A 20,297-nucleotide genomic window follows, 5' to 3' on the forward strand; every position below is an offset into this window, starting at 1 on the left:
TATACATTAATGATTTGGACAAAGGAATTGAATGCAATATCTCTAAATTTGCAGTGAAGGTAGGCAGTGTGTACTGTGAAGAGGATACTAAAAGGCTGAAGGGTGACTTGGACAGATCTGCTGAGTGGGCAAGTATTTAGCAAATGCAATACAATGTGGATAAATATGAGATTATCCACTTTGGTCACAAAAACAGGAAGGCAGATTATGTGAATGGTGACAGTTTAAGAAAAGGTGAGGTGCAATGAGACCTGGGTGCCTTGGTGGAACAGTCAGTGAAGGTTGGCATGCAGGTGCAACAGGCAGTGAGGAGATCTACTGGCATGCTGACCTTTGTTGCGAGAGGATTTGAGTATCTGAGTAAGGATGTCTTGCTGCAATTGTACAGGGCCTTGGTGTATAGCTTTGACCTCCAAGTCTGAGGTAGAACATTCTTGCTATTGAGGGAGTCCAGTGAAGGTTCACCAGACTGATTCCTGGGAAGGCAGGGCTGATACATGAAGAAAGACTAGATCAACTGGGCTTGTACTTGCTGGAATTTAGGAGGATGCAGGGAGCATCTCGCAAGCATATAAAATCCTGATGGGATTGGACAGGGTATATGTGGGAAGAATGTTTCTGATGTTGGGGAAGTCCAGAAATAGGGGTCACAGTCTCAGACTAGAGGGTAAGCCATTCAGGGCTGAGATGAGAAAGAACTTCTTCACTCAGTTGTGAACCTGTGGAATTCTCTCCCACAGGAATCTGTTGGGGCCATTTCATTAGATATATTCAAGAGAGAGTCTTTGCAGCTCAAGGGATCAAAGGGTCTGGAGAGAAAGCAGGAATGGGATACAGAAATTACGTGATCAGCCATGACCATGTAGAACAGTGGTACAGTCTTGAATTACCGAATGGCCTACTCCTGCACCTATATTTTTTAAAGTTTCTGTGGAGTTGCATCTAGGCCAGACCAGACAAGATGGTAATTCCCTTCCCTAAAAAGATGCTAGCGAACCAGAAGGTTTTCCCTAAAATCAGCAATTTTAGACTCTTAATTTGACTCTTAGTTTCAGATTTACAATGAATTCCATTTCCACCATCTGCTGTGGCGGGACTTGAACCCAGTTGCTGTGCCCCTTTCTCAGGCCTGAGAAGATCAGGTTTAACCTAGTGTGGAGATGTGTCCCCATCAGCAACTCCGCTGGAGTTATCCCTTTAATTGCGAGAGGGGTGATTCTGTAATCAAACCAGAGCTAGGCCAGTTTGATATTGACTGACTGACAAGCTGTGGATTGTTTCTTTCAAGCCTGCCTTGAAAATTTGGACTGCTGTTTCTGCCAGGCCATTGAATGATGGATGGTAGGGAGCTGTCTTGACATATTGAATCCTCGATGCAGTCTTCAGCCAACTTCTCCCACTCCACATAAAGAAACAGTTGGGGGCATTGGACACTGCAAGGGCTATGGGCCCTGACAACATTCCATCAATAGTACTGAAGACTTATGCTCTAGAACTTGCTGTTCGTCTAGCCAAACTGTTCCAGTATATCTACAACACTGGCATCTATGCAAGAACATGGGCCATTGCCCAGGTGTGCCCTGTACACAAAAAGCAAGGCAAAGCCACCTCAGACAGTTACTACCCTGTCGATCTAGTCTCGATCATCAGTAAAGTGATGGAAGAAAGATGCTTTCAAGCAGCATCTCCTTGGCAATAACCTGCTCACTGGCACCCAGTTTATGTTCTTCCAGGGCCACTCAGTTCCTGATCTCATTACAGTGAATTCCACAGGTGTGGTGAGAATGATGTTCCTTGACGTCAAGGCTGCATTCAGTTGAGTGTGGCTTCAAAGAGCCCAAGTAAAACTGGGCTCTTATTTCAGCGATGACACAACAAAGCGGACACTTGGCTAGCAACTAGGTCTTTGGCTCAGGGCGCACCTAAGAAGGACTGTAAAGTTGAACACTTTCTTTATTTATTTTTCTGCTTTTGTGTTCTTTGGCTTATTTTTCTGTTTTAAGATGGCACCAGAGAGTGGTGATACTGTACATTTTTTTGTTTTTATACAAAATATGTGTGATAATAAATGAGTGAACGAACTCCCAGTCAGTTCAGAAAATGATTGATTGTTGGAGGCTATCCATCTCGGCTTCTGGATATCTCTGCAGGATTTCCTCAGGGTGGTGTTGGCCCAACCATCTTCAACTGCTTCAATGACCTTCCCTGCATCATAAGATTAGAAGTAGAAATGTTCACCGATAGTTGAACCATGTACAACACCATTTGTGACGCCTGAGATACTGAAGCAGTCCATGTTCAAATGCAATAAGTTCTGGACAGTATCCAGGCTTGGCCCAACAAGTTGTAAATAACATTCATGCCACATAAATGTTAGGCAATGACCATCTCCAATAAGAGACAATCTAACCACCATCCTTTGATCAGTGCATACTGCATACCTGACTACCAATATTCTTCGGGTTAACGCTGATCAGAAACTCAACTAGACTCTCCACATAAACACTGGCTACAAGAATCAGAGGCTGGGAATACTGTGGCACGTAACATACATCCTGCCTCCCCAAAGCCTAGCCATCATCAAGAAGGCACATGTCAGGAGTGTGTTGGAATACTCCCCACTTGCCTGAATGGGTGCAGATCCAACAACACTTATGAAGCGTGACACATTCCACAACAAAATAGCCACTTGCTTTGCATCATATCTAAAAGTATCTACTCCCTCTGTCACCAATGCTTAGTCGCCGCAGTGTTTCCCATCTACAAGGCACATCAGGAATTCACCAAAGATCCTGACCCAGCACCTTCCAAACTCCTGACCACTTTCATCTGGAAGAACAAAGGCAGCACCACCACCACCTGCAATTACCATTCCAAGATCCTCACCACCCTGACATGGAAGCAAGTTGTTGTTTCTTTACTGTCGCTAGTCCAAATCCTGGAATTCCCTCCCTTAGAGCATTGTGGGTCTACTGCAGCACATCGACTTCCACGGTTCAAGAAGGCAGCTCACCACCACCTTCTCGAGCAACGAGGAATGGCAGTAAATGCTGATCAGCTAGCAATGCCTATGTCTCATGAGTGAATAAAAAACATTAAATTTAACACAGTTGTTTGTATCCCAGGTTTCTGCCTCTCAAACTGAATGCTAAATTTCTATTGTGTATTATGGTCACTCCTTTTTTTCATAAGGAATCTTCCTTCGCTCTGAGACATTACTAAACCTGCCTCATTACACATTACCAGATCCAAAAAATGCCTAATCCCTGGTGGATCCATGATGTACTGTTCTAGCAATCTCCTGACAAAACCATTGAATACTTTCTCCTGCTACTTGTGCCCATTTGATGTAACCCAAAAACTTGGCAGATCAAATTTTCTTTAAGTGCCTTTCATTATGCCCTTGTTATATCTTGGTTTATTCTCTGTCCCTCCTTTCTTTTATTTTGTGAATGCAATGTGCATTTTCTCTTATTCTTAACTTGGTTTTGTCAGTCTGTAACAACCATATTAATTGTGCTTTACAGGTTAAAGTTAATCTTCAAGGCGATATAATCGATCGGGGCTGCACCAATTTGGGAATAAATCAGGCTGGCTTTACCTTGCACTCTGCCATCTATGCAACTCGTCCAGATGTCCGATGCATTGTACACATTCACACACCAGCTGGAGCTGCAGTAGGTTAATTTTTTTCCAATGTTTCTTAGTCTGTCTGAATTGAGGCAGTTCTCATTTTCCCAAACCAAACCATTTAATATTTTCTACCACTTCTCTTGACATATTACATGACTGAGATTGCATGTTAATATATGGTCTAGATGTATATGTAGTGTACTGGTTCTAGTAGAGAAAGATGTGGTTATGGACTGACTTATTCTGTTGCAGTTAGAGTAAAAATAACTCTGTTCACTGTGCCGGATCATTCTTAAAATAATTCAAAATTATCCCACTGACTTTTCTTATAGCTTTGCATCTTTCTCTGCTTCAAATATTTATCCACTTTTCCAAAAAGAAGGCAATCATCTATGCATGAATCAATATTCCATGCTTCAACAAACATTTTTTATAATATACTTTATTAAGAAAAAGTAGATTTTTAAATATTGCAATAAATACTAAACAATGCAATTCAAAACAGTACAAAAATAGTACAAAACTAAACCCAAATAATTTTTAAAAATCCCCAACCCACCCTCCTGTACGAACGTATAAGCATATGTAGAGAAGTATAAAATTTTAATAAACCTAAACTAGCTATTTAACTAAATAAATAAATACCTAACAACAAACAAATAAATAGTAACAACTCAGCCCAACCAAACAAAACACTCACACATTCACAATTTTTCCTCCCTGGATATTGGACTCATGAAACACAATCGTTACGGCTATATAAAAGCCCTTGTTAGTGTGGCAGATAAATCTGTGTCCAGGTATTTCAAAAAGGGTTGCATGTCTTGTAAAAGTTCTCAGTTTTGTGGTGAACCATATTTGTGAGAAAATCCAGGGGAATATGCTCCAGAACGATCTTCCGCCAACCAGACAGGCCTGGGGGGTTTTCTGACATCCAACCTAGCAGCACATAAGAATATTGAAAAGATTTTTTTCTTATGCGAGTCTGCAGGAAATACAATGGGTAAGACCAAAAGGAGAGAAATAGGTTCCTTAACAAACCCTGTTTTTATTTCCTGTGATCATTGTAAATTGATGATCAAAGACTTCCTGCTGAGCGAAGCCTACATTTCCTGTATATTCTCTGGAAATCTGTCATTTTAAACTCTCTTTAATTTTGTCCTGGCTTTCTGTGTTTCAATGAAAATATTTTCAGTATCTAAGGCTCGAACTTATGACATGAGAAATATAAGTAGACTAGTTTTTGCCTGGATAGGTGTAGTACCAACGACACTCAAGAAACTTGACGATCTAGGACAAGGCAGCCCATTTGATTGATCTCAACATCCACCACTGATGATCAGTAGCAGCAGTGTGTGTCATCTACAACATCTCCTGCATTATTTCTCTAAGGTTCCTTAGGCAGCATCTTCAAACCTCATGACCATCCCTATCTGGAACAGCATGGACAGCAGATACATGGGAACACCAATATCTGCAAGGGCTCCAAACACACAGCATCCTGATTTGAAGCTATATCACCATTCCTTCAGTGTTGCATGATCAAAATCTTGAAATTTCTCTCTCATCGAATTATGTACCTAAACCAAATGGACTGCAGCAGTTCAAAAATGCAGCTCACGAAATTGTCTCAAGTCCAACTAGCGGTGGGCAATATATGCTGTCCCAACCAGTAACGTCCACATCTCATGAATGGATTTATATTTTAAAGCAAACTGTGTAATTAGTTTTGAATGTGTTCGTTATTATAGCCTCTTCTGTTTTCTGGGGTACAGAATCCCAACAATGAATGACCCTTTGAGAAGAAAGCTTAAAAATGTGTTGCTGGAAAAGAGCAACACATTCTTACATTCCTGAAGAAGGGCTTATGCCCGAAACGTCGATTCTCCTGTTCCTTTGATGCTGCCTGACCTACTGCACTTTTCCAGCAACACATTTTTAAGCTCTGATCTCCAGCATCTGCAGTCTTCACTTTCTCCTTTGAGAAGAAATTCATCCTCATTTTGTCTCCATCATAAATGGGTGATTCCTTATTCTAAAACCTTACTTTTAGTCTTAGCTTCCTCCAAAAAGAAACAAAAATCCTCGCAGTTACCCTATCAAGCCACCTCAGTGTCTTTGATTGATTGTTCCAATGCAATCATTACACACCGTCCAAGTTCAGATGGTAATATGTCCAACCTGCTCAATCTTTTCTCATAAATCAACATAAGAACTTTCACCAAACCACTCTTGAAATTTTCATGACATTTTAATCACTCCTTAAGTTCAGATAGCAAAACTGTATGCAGTGCTTAGTGTAGTTTCACCAACACTTTTACAAGTATATCAGGACTTCCCTGCTTTAATATTCTGTTCCTCGTAAAGGCCAGTATTCCATTTCTCTTTCTATTTGCTTGCAATAACTATTTGCTAATTTGATGGGATTTATCTATGACACACCCAGTTCCTCTATGGTATACTGTTGTCTCTCTCTCAATTTAAATAACTGTCTGCTTTCCTATTTTTTTCTACCAAAGTTAAAACATCACTCTTTTCCCACATTTAATTCCATCTGCCAAATTTACTCCCCACACTCACTTTTGGAATGACAGCATTATCTTGAAAACAGTACATACCAACATCCTGCCTACGACATTCTCATAATGTCATGTATGAAGTTCATTGCCAGTATGATGCTGAGTATATAGATGATATGTCCATACGATTGGCTGATGGAATCAAGCAAGCTGTTTCATAATGGGCAGAGTACAGACTGTACTGAACTAGCCTGCACTTAGAAACCCAAAAAAGTTTACTTGAAATGTAATGTTACAATTGAACAATTGTTGAATAATTGTGAATAGGTTTATAGATAGACAAACAACCAGTTTAAAAGATTGGCCATGATCTTAATGTGGCTCATTTACACTTGCCAGAAGCAATATTCGTATGCAGGGAACCATTTTCAAGCAAATAAAAGTAAAATGTTCAAAGCACATTTTTCAGTTACCCAGAAGCATGTGGGGTCTATAGTTCATTGGCTGAGATGCTGGACTAGAGAAAGCAACAATCAGACTCCACTTCCTAGCCAATCAACACCCATTTGTATGAATTCTTGTTTGGAATTGCGCATTTGAAACTTGGCATTCTCTTGTTTGTTTTGATGGGTTGTGATGATGCTGTGGCTTTAAGACATTGTATTTTTTTGAAGAGAGGTCATAAGGCAGAGGTGAAGAGCAGTCTAACTAAATCCCTAGAGTAAACAACTTGTGAAGCCTTACTTTTTTTTAAAAAGGTTGGAACAATGGATGTAGCCTTGATTACTGTGGCCAGCTCGCTTCAGACCAGGATTTCTAGTTTTTTCTTAATTTTTAGGTTCAGCTTTAAATAGTTGCTTTTGTGGACTTGAAGAAATTGAAGCTATCTATCAATAGTTGGACCTCATGTCAATGACTTGCACAGAGAGAATAGTGTATCTAAGTTTTCTATTTGGTACAAAGCTGTCTTCAAATGTAAGTTATGAGGAGGACATAGGCTGCACAGAGATGTTGACAGTATACATGGATGTGCAGCACAATGGCAAATGGAATATAACATGGGTAAGGTTCACTTTAAGAATTTGTTTTTAAGAAGTGTAAAACTTGTGAGAGTTTGTATAAGAAATTCAATACAAATTCAAACAACAACAATTAGGAAGGAAAATGGTATGTTAGCAGTTGCTGCAAGAGGACTGGAGTACAAAAGTAAAGAGCTCTTGCAGCAATTTTACAGGGTTTTGGTGAGACTGCACTTACAATATTGAAGTTTTTGTCGTCTCATTACGGATGACTATGCTTACATTAGAGGCAGTACAACACAAATTTATTGAATAAGTTTCTAAGATGAGAGGGCTATGATGAAAGACTGAGTAAAGTGTGCCAATATATTCTGAAGTCTAGAAAAATAACAGGTGATCTCATTGAAGCAGGAGATTCCGAAGAGGCTTAATAGGGTAAGTGCTGAGAGATTTCGCCTGGATGGTAAATCTGAATCATGGAATATAGTGTCAGGATAAGAAGACAATCAACTAGGACTCAGATGATAAATTTCCATGCCAAGTGTTTTGAATCTTCGAAATTCTCCAAAAAGTTGTAGTTGCTCCATTGTCAATGAAATTTAAGCCTGAGATAGACTGAACTTTAGTGACAGGCATCTAGGGACAGTTGGACAAATAGAATCAAAGCACAATGTCACCCGTCATCACATTGAATGGTGAAGTAGTCTTAATGAGCTATATTGTCCATTTCTGCTCTTGGATCCTTTGTTTTCTGTCTTAGTCCAATCTTTCATCCCCCTCTGTTTCAATTTCTATTTCTATCCCTAGTTAGACAATGAATTTACACATTCTAATTTACACTTGTTCATTTAAATCTTATGCTTCTGACTTCATAATCCTTCAAAGCAGTGCATGGTTGCTTGTCTTGTTGAACTGGATCGTAGTTGCCATGTAGGGGACAATAGAGTGATAGAGGTACAACACAGAAAAAGACATTTCGGCCCATCAAGTCTGCACCAGCCAAAACAACCGCCTAATGCTAGTTCTATCCCTCACTTTCAGCAGCTTGCAGAACAAAATATTTGGTGATTAAATGGGAAAGTCTAAAATAACATTTTATCAGTCTCTTTCAAAACTTGTGGCTATTAAATGATGGTTCGGTTGAAAAGCTGGAAACTGCCCTACTTGTTGTTATCAATATTCAATAGCATAAACTTTAGGCATGAACCCCTTTGAACCTGCTTTTGCTAGCCCTTGCTACTTCCACTTCCAGTTTACACCCTCTCTTCAAATTTGGGAAGAGAGTGTTTGCTTTTATTTTAGAAACCTCTTTTAATGAGGCTAAATTTATAGCCTTCTGGGTAATCCATTTCAGTGTTAAAGACCCGAGACTTGAATTTGCTATTCTTTGATGAACACGAGCTCAATCAATTTGAAACTCGATACAGAATACAAGAGCCAAGCTGTTTTAATTTGGAGATAATGTGGCCTGCAGCTTTGTGTATCGGGCAGGTGCATTGATGGAATTTATATTCACTGCTGAAACGCGATGTTTGAAACCTTCAAAAATCTGTGGTGTTTTGGCACTGCAGTATGATTATTTCTATATAATTCATACATAACACTTATGTAAAACAGCTATTGGGTATTAATCTGAAATGCAAACTTTTTCACTTTGAATATGTTTCAAGCTTGACTATGGTATTGATAAGACTGATTTTTAGCTAAACCCCTTTTCTAAGGGTGACTTATAAGGATTAAATGGTATAAAGTTTAAAATATTCCGTATTTCACTAAAATGGTTTACTGATTCTATTAACTTGAGTAAGGTGATAATTGATAAAGCTTGAATTTTATGCCTGGTTATGTTTTAGATATCATGTCTTAAATAAGTGCAAAAGTCCTTTTTTCTTAAATACTAGTTTTCTGATGGTTAAGCAACATCTTCAATTACTTTCTGTTATACCAGGTTTCAGCAATGAAGTGTGGCCTACTGCCCATTTCTCCAGAAGCGTTGGCACTTGGAGAGATAGCTTACCATGACTACCACGGAATTCTTGTGGATGAAGGAGAAAAGATTCTTATACAAAAAAATCTGGGCCCCAAGAACAAGGTCAGTTTAATTCAAATTGCAGTAGTTTGCCTCTGCTAATGCTGAAAGTGGTGTTCGGCAGGTTTTTGAACTCTCTAATATATTTTACAACAGTTTTTTGAAGTTTGACTGTATAATGTGACCCAAATTAATTAGAAATACAGAAATACAGAAATCAAATTATGCTTGAATGTGAGTGATCAGAGAGTATTAATTGACAATCAAATGCTGATCCATTTTGATATGACTTCATTTCCAAATGCCCTTAATTCAAAGAAAAGTAACTAATCCAAGTGTAGAGTCATGAAGTTCATTCCTATCTATTTTAACTAACAAAGATCCTAATTCAGACAATTAAGTCAGGTGTCACCATCTTTCTGTTCGGAAGCTGTAAGCAACTTTTTAACAACCAGAACCAAAATTGAATGTTAACTGTTTTAGCAGTGCAGAAACATTGTGGTTGGTGAATTTGTTCCTGGAAGGCTATTCTACCTGATGAAGGAGCAGCGCTCCGAAAGTTATGCTTCTAATTAAACCTATTGGGCTATAACCTGGTGTTGTGATTTTTAACTATTTTAGAAGACTTATTGTTAAGAAAGAATATGTACGATTCAATTCAGCCAGTGAAGTTTCTTTCACTGGTTCATTATTCATTAAGTAAAAAATGAGGTCTGCAGATGCTGGAGATCACAGCTGCAAATGTGTTGCTGGTCAAAGCACAGCAGGCCAGGCAGCATCTCAGGAATAGAGAATTCGACGTTTTGAGCATAAGCTGAAGGGCTTATGCTCGAAACGTCGAATTCTCTATTCCTGAGATGCTGCCTGGCCTGCTGTGTTTTGACCAGCAACACATTTGCAGCTCATTATTTCATTAGTTATTCAAAGATCTGCCTATCTTTAATCAAGATACATATAATCTTTTCATCAACATATCTCAAGGAAATGTACCATTATGATACTCCATGGCAAAGTTGATAAAGTCAGAGGCATATTTATGATTTATACCATGAAGTTTGCCAACACAAAAGTAACAACTTTCACCTGTTCCTGACATGTCAAATGTGAATTTTACCTGACCAAATACAAGTCAAAATAATAGTCTCTATGTTTCTTTAATTTTTTTAAAATTGATTTTGCTTTGGAGATGAGAGGTAAAATGTGAGCAGTAGCCTTCTTTCTCTCTGCCTCTACTTGGAGATGGACTCATCTTAAAATCTGGTTTATTGACCTTATTGCTGCAGTTTTCATTACCAAGATGTGCTGTGAGCATTGATCAGACTTTTTAGATGGCAAGATTTCCTACCTGAGGAATCAATCCTGACTAATCATTCAGTCCCAGAACTAAAAATATTAATTAGGCAGAAATGGGAATTCCACTCCTGACTTGAATATAAGTTTCACTGCCAGAGTGCAGGCCAATCTCCTTAGCTGACAGCTCTGTCATCTCAAGTGTGTCTGGGTCAGCAATAGCCAAGACTGGGACTACAAGCAAGTCCCCACCTTCTAAATCCTGGGGACCAGGACTGAATTCTCCTGGGAGAGGGGAGGGCAGCTCAGGCCTGGAAATGGTGGGAAGTGGGGTGGACAGCTTGAACAGGAGGCCAATGAGAAAGTGAGCAATTGTGGTGGACAAACTGAAGGGGATTATTGGTAGGCCTCTATAGGTTTCCACCAACTCCCGATCTAAGACCCGAACAAGGTGACCAGCCCTACGTGATTGCCACTCTATCTGAGAGTTCCTTTCATCAGCCTCAAAACTGAGTCTGGGTAGCAGGAAGGGACTGAACTGGAATGAGAGCAGGTGGACATCCTAGCCCTTGTCTAATTACTGTAAGGTTGTAGATAGTTAGGGACAATGTTGGATAACTTTGATTAACTGTCGGTGGAATATTATAGGTACCCTTACTTGCAAACCCATCAATGATGGACCATATAGTCCTGTCCATTGTAACCTAAATGGTTACTAGTTTAAGTACGTTACCATTGTATTAATGTTAGTACAAAATATTTAGCATTATTGACAATAGAGCATAAGTTATTTCATGTTTCAGTATTATTTATACAAAGCCCTGCGATATCCTTTTCGTTGATGATGACCCATGCTGCAAACTTTTTTTTTACTAGCTGAAAATATCATGTTGGTAATGTGTTACTTTGCTTAAATTGTTCTTATTTTGTACTAGGTGCTCATTCTAAGGAACCATGGTCTAGTTGCTGTTGGTGAAACTATTGAGGAAGCTTTCTATTACATTCACAACTTAGTTGTAGCCTGTGAAATTCAGGTAGGAGATTGATACCTAACAGTCAAGTAAAATATTTTCTGTATGAAATAGACACTGAATTGAAAATAAAAAGTTGTGTATCATAAAATATTTCTTTATGAAAAAGAATTACAGGTGTGCACAGGTATTGTTAGTAATGATAATGTAAAATGTCTGCTGCCACCACAAAATGGATTCAATATGGATGTAGGTATGCTTGCTGAGCTGGAAGGTTCTGTTTCAGATGTTTCGGCACCATACTAGGTAACATCAGTGAGCCTCCAGATGAAGCACTGGTGGTATGGCCCACTTTTTATTTGTGTGCTTAGGTTTCCTTGAGTTGGTGATGCCATTTCCCATGTTGATGTCGTTTCTTGTTCTTTTTCTCATGGGGTGATAAATGGGATCCAAATCAATGTATTTGTTGATAGAGTTCCGGTTGGAATGCCATGCTTCTAGCAATTCTTGTGCATGTCTCCGTTTGGCCAAACGGGGAGACACATGAGAATTCTTACAAGCATGGTACTCTATCATGGGCAAATCATCGAATCATATAGTACAGAAGAGGCCCTTTGGCCCATCAAATCCGCACCAACAAAAAAAAACTATAGTCTACACCAGTCCCATTTTGCAGCACTTAGCCCATTGCTTTGAATGTTATGACAGTTCAAATGCTCATCCAAGTACTTTTCAAAGGTGGTGAAGTTTCTCAACAATCTTCCCGAGCAGTGTATTCCAGATTCCAACAGCACTCTGAGTGAAAATTCATTTCTCAAATTCCCTCTAAACCTTCTGCAATTCCTCCTTTAAAATTATACCCCCTTGTTATTGACCCTTCAAATAAGCAGGAACAGCAGCTTTCTGTCTACCTGTCCATACCCCTCATAATCCTATATATCTCCATCAGGTACACCCTCAGCCTGCTCTGCTCTAAAGAAAACAGCCCAAGCTTATTCAGTCTCTCTTCATTGCTGAACTCCATCATCTAGGCAACATCCTGGTGAATCTTCACTGCAGCCCCCTCCAGTGCAATCACATCCTTCCGACAGTGTGGTGGCCAGGAGTCCACGCTGTACTCCACCTGTGGCCTCCCAAAGTCCTGTACAGCTTCAACATAATCTCCTTGCTCTTAAAATCTATGCCTCCACTGATAAAGGCTCTAACAACACTCCAGATGGATTGAACCTAGATGCTAATCTCTGGACGTTCCATTCTGTGCATTAGCCCAAAGGCACTAGTGTCCCTTACCGCTGGAGCCAGGACAATATGCCTTCTTAACTACCCTATTAACTTGTCCTACTACCATCAGAGATATATGACAAGCACCCCCATGATCTCTGTTGTTCCTCTGAGCTTCCTAGTGTCTTTCCATTCCTTGAGTACTTCCTTGTCTTATTACTACTTCCAAAGCACATCATCTCTAACTGTCAGGGTTAAGTTCTACTTGCCACTTTCTTCCTTAATGTTAACTACCCAGCTGATCTTTGTGTCATCTACAAACTTGAATATCATCCCTCCACACTTTGTTTATATTTTGTTTATGTATATTGTGTAAAAAGTGAGGTCTGCAGATGCTGGAGATCAGAGCTGAAAATGTGTTGCTGGTTAAAGCACAGCAGGTTAGGCAGCATCCAAGGAACAGGAAATTCGACGTTTCCTGATTCCTGATGAAGGGCTCTGGCCCGAAACGTCGAATTTCCTGTTTCTTGGATGCTGCCTAACCAGCTGTGCTTTAACCAGCAACACATTTTCAGCTCAGTTATGTATATTGTGAACAATAAGAGAGCCGGGAATAATAAGAGACTTACTGATCTCTATGGTACACCGTTGCACACTGTGCAGTCTCTCAGCCTTCCACCATCACCCTCTTTCTCCCGCTACTGAGCCTTTTTGAATCCACGTTGCCAAGTTATCCTGGATCCTATGTATTTTGACCTTGTTGAGCAGTCCTCCATGCCTCTTGAGTAAAGAAATTTACAAACTGATATGGAAAGGTTAGGTGAATGAGTCAAAACTTGGCAGATGTGGGTAAGTGAGAGGTGGTTCATATTAGTCGGATTTACCCAAATGGAGAACAACTGCAGAGGGATCAGGGTGCATGAATCATAGAAAACTAGTATGTCTGTACAGGGGTAATCAGGAAGGCAGGTAGAATTTTTGGCATTTATTGATAAATAGATTATTCTAAAAAGTAGGGAAGTGTTGCTGCAACTGTAAAAGGCATCAGTGAGACCACGTCTGGAGCATTGCATAGTTTGTTTCTGTTACTTGAGGAATGAAGTTACAGTGGAGGACTTTCAGAGGAAGTTCACTGGACTGATTCCCTAGATGAGCAGCTGGCTTATGAAGAAAGACTGAGCAATTTAGACCTAAACTGTCTGGAGATTAGAAGAATGAAAGATTTGCGTTGAGGTATGCAACACGGTAAAGGGGATTGACAAAGTAGATGCAAAAAAGAACTCTGAGCATCAGTCGGCAGTTCATGTAGGGCAACCTAGAATGAGAGATTATACGCTTAAGACAAGGGATAGCAGATTTAAAATGGAACAGAAATTACTCCTCCCTAGGGGTTGTGAATTTATGGAATTCCTACCCCAGAGAGTAGGAGATACTGGGACATAGACACATGTTCGAATAGTAATGGGTTGAACAGTTATGGACACCAGCACTGAAAATGTGTTGCTGGAAAAGCGCAGCAGGTCAGGCAGCATCCAAGGAATAGGAAATTCGACGTTTCGGGCATAAGCCCTTCCTGATGAAGGGCTTATGCCCGAAACGTCGAATTTCCTATTCCTTGGATGCTGCCTGACCTGCTGCGCTTTTCCAGCAACACATTTTCATCTCTGATACTCTGGCATCTGCAGACCTCACTTTCTCCTCCAGTTATGGACACCAGGCAGGAAAGTGGAATTGAGTCTGAGATGGGATCAGCCATGAATGTGTTAAATGGCAGTGCCAGATCGAGGGTTTGAACTACTGATGCTCATAGTTCTAATGTGGGACCTTGCTATATACTTTGCTGAAATCTATATAAACTATAGCACTGCATTATGCTCATCTGCACACCTGGTCACTAACTCTCAAAATTTAATTCAAATTTGAGAGGTATGATCTCCCTCTGACAAAGCCATGCTGGCTATCCCTGATAAAACCATACCCCTCCAAATGGAGATCAGTTCTCCTTTTTTTTAGATTTTTCTCCAATAATTCCCAAGGGCCCATGTGGGGCTCACTAGTCTGGTTTATCTCTGCCACCCTTCTTGAAAAATGGAACCACGTTAGCAGTCCTCGAGTCCTTTTGCGTCTCCCCTGACCAAAGAGGAATTAAAAATTTAGGCCATAGTCCCCATAATTCTTTCACTCATCCTTCACAGCCGTTTAAGATTTAACTCATCTGGATTTAGGTAGAGTGTGTGGCGCTGGAAAAGCGCAACAGATCAGGCAGCATCCAAGGAGCAGGAGAATTCACATTTCGGGCATAAGCCCTTTATCAGGAATTTATCACCAGTATCTGGGGATTTGTCCTCTTTTAAGTCAACAGAAGCCTCCAATACTTCGTCTTTGCCCATTCAAACTGAACCTTTTAGTCCCTCTTGCCTAGAGCCGCCGCCGCCTCCAAAGTGAAGATGGATGTGATGCACTCATTTAACATTCAAGCAATGACCTTCAACTCCAGGCATAGATTGCCCCATTGTTTCTTAATGGATCCTACTCTTTCCCTGGTTATCTTCTTCCCCTTGATTCTCCCTAATTTTGCTTGCCATTAATTTTTCATGTCCCCTCCCTGCTCTCCTGATTTGCTTTCTTAAGTGCACTTCTGCATTTTCTATATTCCTCCAAGGCCTCCATTGAATTGCTTCCTTTAGTACCAGTCAAAAGTCTCTCTCTTCCTCCTTGTCCTGTTCCGAATATTCCTAGTTCTCTAGGCTTGTTGCTTCTATATTTCACCCTAAACTGAACACGTTGGGCCTGTAATCTTGCCAATTCAATTTGAAAGTCTCCCACTGTTCTGCATTAGATTCTTACCCAGAAGTAGCTGTTCCCAGCCTATATTTGTGAGATCTTGTCAATCTTAATAAAATCTGTAAATAAAATTTTCAAAATAAATTGGCAAATAAAATCTATAATTTTTTTTCAGCGCATCTTTTTCCATACCAAACTTAAAACATATGGTGTTGTAGTGGCTATCATAAAAAATGCTGTCTTGCTGCCATCTTGATGACCTTATCTGGCTTTGTTCCCCAAAGTTAGGCAGTGCAAGCTTGCCTGAATGCATTTCAGGAAGTCTGCTCCCTCTAAACACTTTAAACTGTGACTATCCCAATTAATGTTAGGGAACTTAAAATCCCCTAATGTAACTACCCTGTCATTGTTTTTATGCATCTCAGTGAATTGTCTACATACTTCTCTATTGCCCGCTTACTGATTGAAAGTCTATACTACACTCCCAGCAGTGTGTCTATACCCTTCTTTAAATTTCCAAACTGCACCCACAAAGCCTAATTTGAAGACCCTTCCAGGATATTGTCCTCCTTTACTGAGCAATTGATTCAGTCATTAGCTGTACAGCATGGAAACTGACCCTACTGTGCAACTTGTCCATGCTGACCAGACATCCCAAAGAAATCTAGTCCCATTTCCCAGCATTTGGTCCATATTCTATTAAACCCTTCCTATTCATATACCCATCCAGATGTCTTAAATGTTGTAATTGTACCAGTCTCCACCACTTCCTCTGGCAGTCATTCCATTAATGCGCTACCCTCTGCGTGAAAAAGTTGCCCCTTAGGTCATTTTGAAATCTTTCCCGTTTCACCTTAAACCTATGCCATCTAGTTTTTGGACTCCCTGACGTTGGGGAAAAAGCCCTTGTCTATTTACCCTATTCATGCCCCTCTTGATTTTACAAACCTCTATTAAGTCACCCCTTAGTCTTCAATGCTCCAGGGAAAATAGCCCCAACCTATTTAGCCGCTTCCTATAACTCAAACCTCCAACCCGAGCAACATCCTTGCAAATAATTTCTTAACCCTTTCAAGTTTCTCAAGATCCTTCCGATAAGAAGAAGACCAGAATTGCACACAGTATTCCAAAAGTGGCCTTACCAATGCCCTGTACAGCTGCAACATGACCTCCCAACTATTGTACTAACTGCACTGATCAGTGAAGGCAAGTATACCAAATGCTGCCTTCACTATCCTGTATACCTGCAACTTCTTGATTAATAATGCGACACCACTACCACCTCTTACAGTCTCTCCTCTGTCTTGCCTAAAGCTCCTATACTCTGAAATGTTGAGTGGCCAGTCCTGCCCCTCCTTCAAACTACTTAGTCCATGCCCTTAACTTATCTGTCTCACCTATAGTACTGCTAGCATTAAAGTAGATGCTATCCAGCCTTGCCACACTCCCTTGAGACTCAACTTGGCTGCACGCAGTTTGCCTTAGTTTCTTTACGAAAGTATGCTGTGTTCCTATTGTACTAACACTGTCACCTCCACACGTCCAACTAATTAAATTTCTCCCTATGGCTCCAGCAAACTGACCCACAAGGAAATCAGTTCCATTCTCAATCAGCTGCAAACAGTCTCGCTTGTAGGTCCCAGTGATCCAGGCATTAATACCCTTCATCCTGCGGCAACACTCGAGTCACACATTCATCTGCCAAATATTATTTCTGCACTCACTAACAAGTGGTGAGAGAGTAATGGAGAGATTACCACCTTTGACTTGCAGCTCTTTAATCTGCTGCCTGGCTCTCCAAATTCTTAATGCAGGATCTCTGAGCTCATTCTGCCTATGTTGTTGGCACCAATGTGTACTACGATCTCTTGTTACCCTTTCTCCTTCAGTCCTTCCTGCAGCCACTCAATGACATCTCTGAGCCCAGCACCCAGGAAGTGACACAACATTTAGCAATAACGTGTGGCTGCAGAAACACCTATCTGTTTCCAGAACTAATGAATTCCCTATCTATCACTCCTGCTTTCTTCCTCCCTCATGCTCAGGCTGTTCGTGGTGCTGGTTTGTGAGCAGGACTTCTGTGCATCATCTGCCTGATTCTCTTTGACTGCCTGGTGGCCACCCAGTCACTTGAGTTGGGCGTGTGACCATCTCTTTAAACATGCTATTCACCTAACTCTCAGCTTCGCAATGTGCTACAGTACTTCTAGCCACTGCTCAACCTCTGAAACATAGAGCTCACATTTTTGCTTTTGGGAGCAGTAGGGTCCACGACTTCCCACATATGACAGGTGACACATTCCACTCAGCTGAGTTTACCTGCCACGATTTAAAATTGAACTTACTTAGTCTGACTTGCTAGCTTTTCTAATTATTTAATCTTAAAACACACTCCATTTATTTTAATCTCCTTTGCTTATTCACTGACTTTTGTTTATTCCTGATGCTTCTCAGTTAGTCTCCCAGCTCTAGTGCTTTGACCTGTTCCTGCCCCTACTGATCTGTTAAAGTAGTTAGGAAAACAAGACAGGAGGGGAAAAAAGATTTACTGAACTACCACACTCCACTCCCTGCTGGTTGCACAGATGCTTTATTATACACACATACTCTCTGCCTCAGGTGTTTCAGGACTTGATTTAGTGCAAATAAATGGGCTTAGTGTAGTTTAGTGTTTGTTGGTCAGTGTAGATATGGTAGGCCAAAGGGCCTGTTTCTATGCCATATGATTCTATGGCTATCAGGGGCTGAAAGTTAATACAAAGTCAGTTAGCTATCCAAGCTACAGAAGCCCCACCCACCAGAGGAGATTGTTTATACTCTCCTCAGCTCTAAAAGACATTAGTTGGTCTACACTTATAGTTTAAACTCTACTAAGCAGTTGATGCTATCAAAGAACTAGCAGCAATTAGTGCTAGATTTTCAGGCATACCCTTGAGAGAGTGGCGCTGGAATAGTGCAGCAGGTCAGGCAGCATCCGAGGAGCAGGAGAATTGATGTTTCGGGCATTAGCCCTTCAGGGTTCTTCTGCTCCTCTGATGCTGCTTGGCCTGCTGTGCTTTTCCAGTGCCACACTCAACTCTGGTCTCCAGCATCTGTAGTCCTCGCTTTCTCTAAGGCATTTTCCCATACTTAGCAAACTGCCTGACTCCACTCCCTTTTGTTTGCACTTTATTGAATTTTGTAAAGCTATTTATATGCAGGCAAAGAGATCAGTTTAGATCACTCATGGCATTGCTTGTATCCACACATACCCATCTTGTGGGTTTCAACTTTTGAGAGCAGCATGACTTGGTCTGGTTGTAATTGTAACTTTTACCAGATCAGAGCAGCTAACTTGGCAAACCCCAGCAGTCAGAACATGTCATCTTCATATAGTTTGTTTTATCCATTCAATAAATATCTTCATGCGTTCTTAATTCCATGTTATTGGTAGACTTTTTAGGTGTGGCTTATTTGTATTCGATCTCTTCTTCAGTCTATGATATTCAATTTGTCTCATTAAGATTAATTTTATCAGTTTCTAAAAATGTGGCATCAGTATGAAGAGCTTATGCTCAAAACGTCAACACTCCTGCTCCTTGGATGCTGCCTGACTGGCTGTACTTTTCCAGCGTCAGACTTTTAGACTCTGATCTCCAGCTTAAGCAGTACTCGCTCTCTTCCCAATTTGATCAGTTTGTCAGACTTGAAGAATGAAAAGTAAAATACTCTGCAAATTCCACTGTGCACATTCACATTGTAATGAATATTCCTAGTTTGAGGTTTGCTGCCACTTTCAAAATCTGTTCATTATTCCAGGATCATCCCAGAATGCAAAGAAAACCTCCAGTTTCTTAAAATCATCTGTAACCCAACTTTTTGGAAAATGTTTTTTTATTCCATGAGATGTAGATGTTGCTGACTGGCCAGCATTTATAGCTCCATGCCTCATTACTCTAAGGAAGGTGTTGATGAATTACTTTTTGTCAAACTGCTGTAGTCAGTATGGTGTAGGTATACCCTCTCTGCTGTTTGAAAGGTTATTCCAGCATTTTTATCCAGAAACAGTGAAGAGATCACAATTATAGTTTCAAGTCTATTAGCAAGAAAAAGCAGGGTAGATAAAGATAAACTATTTCCACTAGTTGGGAATTCAGAGTATTAGATGTAGTTTTAATCATCTTAGCTGAGGAAGATAATTTTGGCTATTGAGGGGATGCAACAACAAAGTTTTCCCAGACTGAATCCTGGATGGCAAGACTAATGTACAGAGTAAAACTGAATATTTAGAGTTTAGAATAATGTTGTAGAATTTAATTGAAACCTACAAAGTTATAACCGGGTTAAACTGACTAGGTGCAGGAAGGATGTTCTCTGATCAAAGAGTCCAGATCCAAGGGACACAGTCTACGGTAAGTTTTTTACGACAGAAATGAAAAGAAATTTCTTCACCCAGAGAGTGGTGAGTTTGTAGAATTATTTGCCGTAGGAATCGGAGGCCAAAACATTGAAAGCTTTCAAGAAAGATGTAAATAAAATTTTAGGACGACAGAGATCAAAGAATGAGAGGCAAAAGTGGGAACAGGGTACAGTATTGAGTTGAGTGATCAGCCATAATCATATTAAATAGTGGAGCAAGCTCAAAGGGCTGAATGACTTGCTCCTGCTCCTATTTTCTATGTTTTTATTACTCTAATAATCCTCCTCTTGAATTACTTCCAACACATTTACATCCTGCCTTAAGGAAATCAGTGCTGTGCATGGTACTCTAAATATATTCATGCCAGTGTCCTGCATAATTGAATCTTAACCCTTGCAGTTATTTCTCCTCATAATACAAAATAATATTCTA

The 20,297-nt window shown here is 40.3% G+C and overlaps 1 protein-coding gene across 4 annotated transcripts in view; it reads left to right on the top strand.

The window, feature by feature from the left end:
• add1 (adducin 1 (alpha)) overlaps window positions 1–20,297 on the top strand; it is a 170,951-nt gene that overhangs the window by 92,141 nt on the left and 58,513 nt on the right. For all 4 annotated transcript variants that reach the window (XM_060834616.1, XM_060834598.1, XM_060834589.1 and 1 more), the window contains 3 exons: window positions 3,528–3,677; window positions 9,120–9,263; window positions 11,426–11,524. In XM_060834616.1, the coding sequence (XP_060690599.1) occupies window positions 3,528–3,677; window positions 9,120–9,263; window positions 11,426–11,524 (393 nt within the window). The remainder of the gene's footprint in view (window positions 1–3,527; window positions 3,678–9,119; window positions 9,264–11,425; window positions 11,525–20,297) is intronic.

The sequence above is a fragment of the Hemiscyllium ocellatum genome, chromosome 2 (genome assembly GCF_020745735.1).
Source record: "Hemiscyllium ocellatum isolate sHemOce1 chromosome 2, sHemOce1.pat.X.cur, whole genome shotgun sequence".
Lineage (NCBI taxonomy): Eukaryota > Metazoa > Chordata > Chondrichthyes > Orectolobiformes > Hemiscylliidae > Hemiscyllium > Hemiscyllium ocellatum.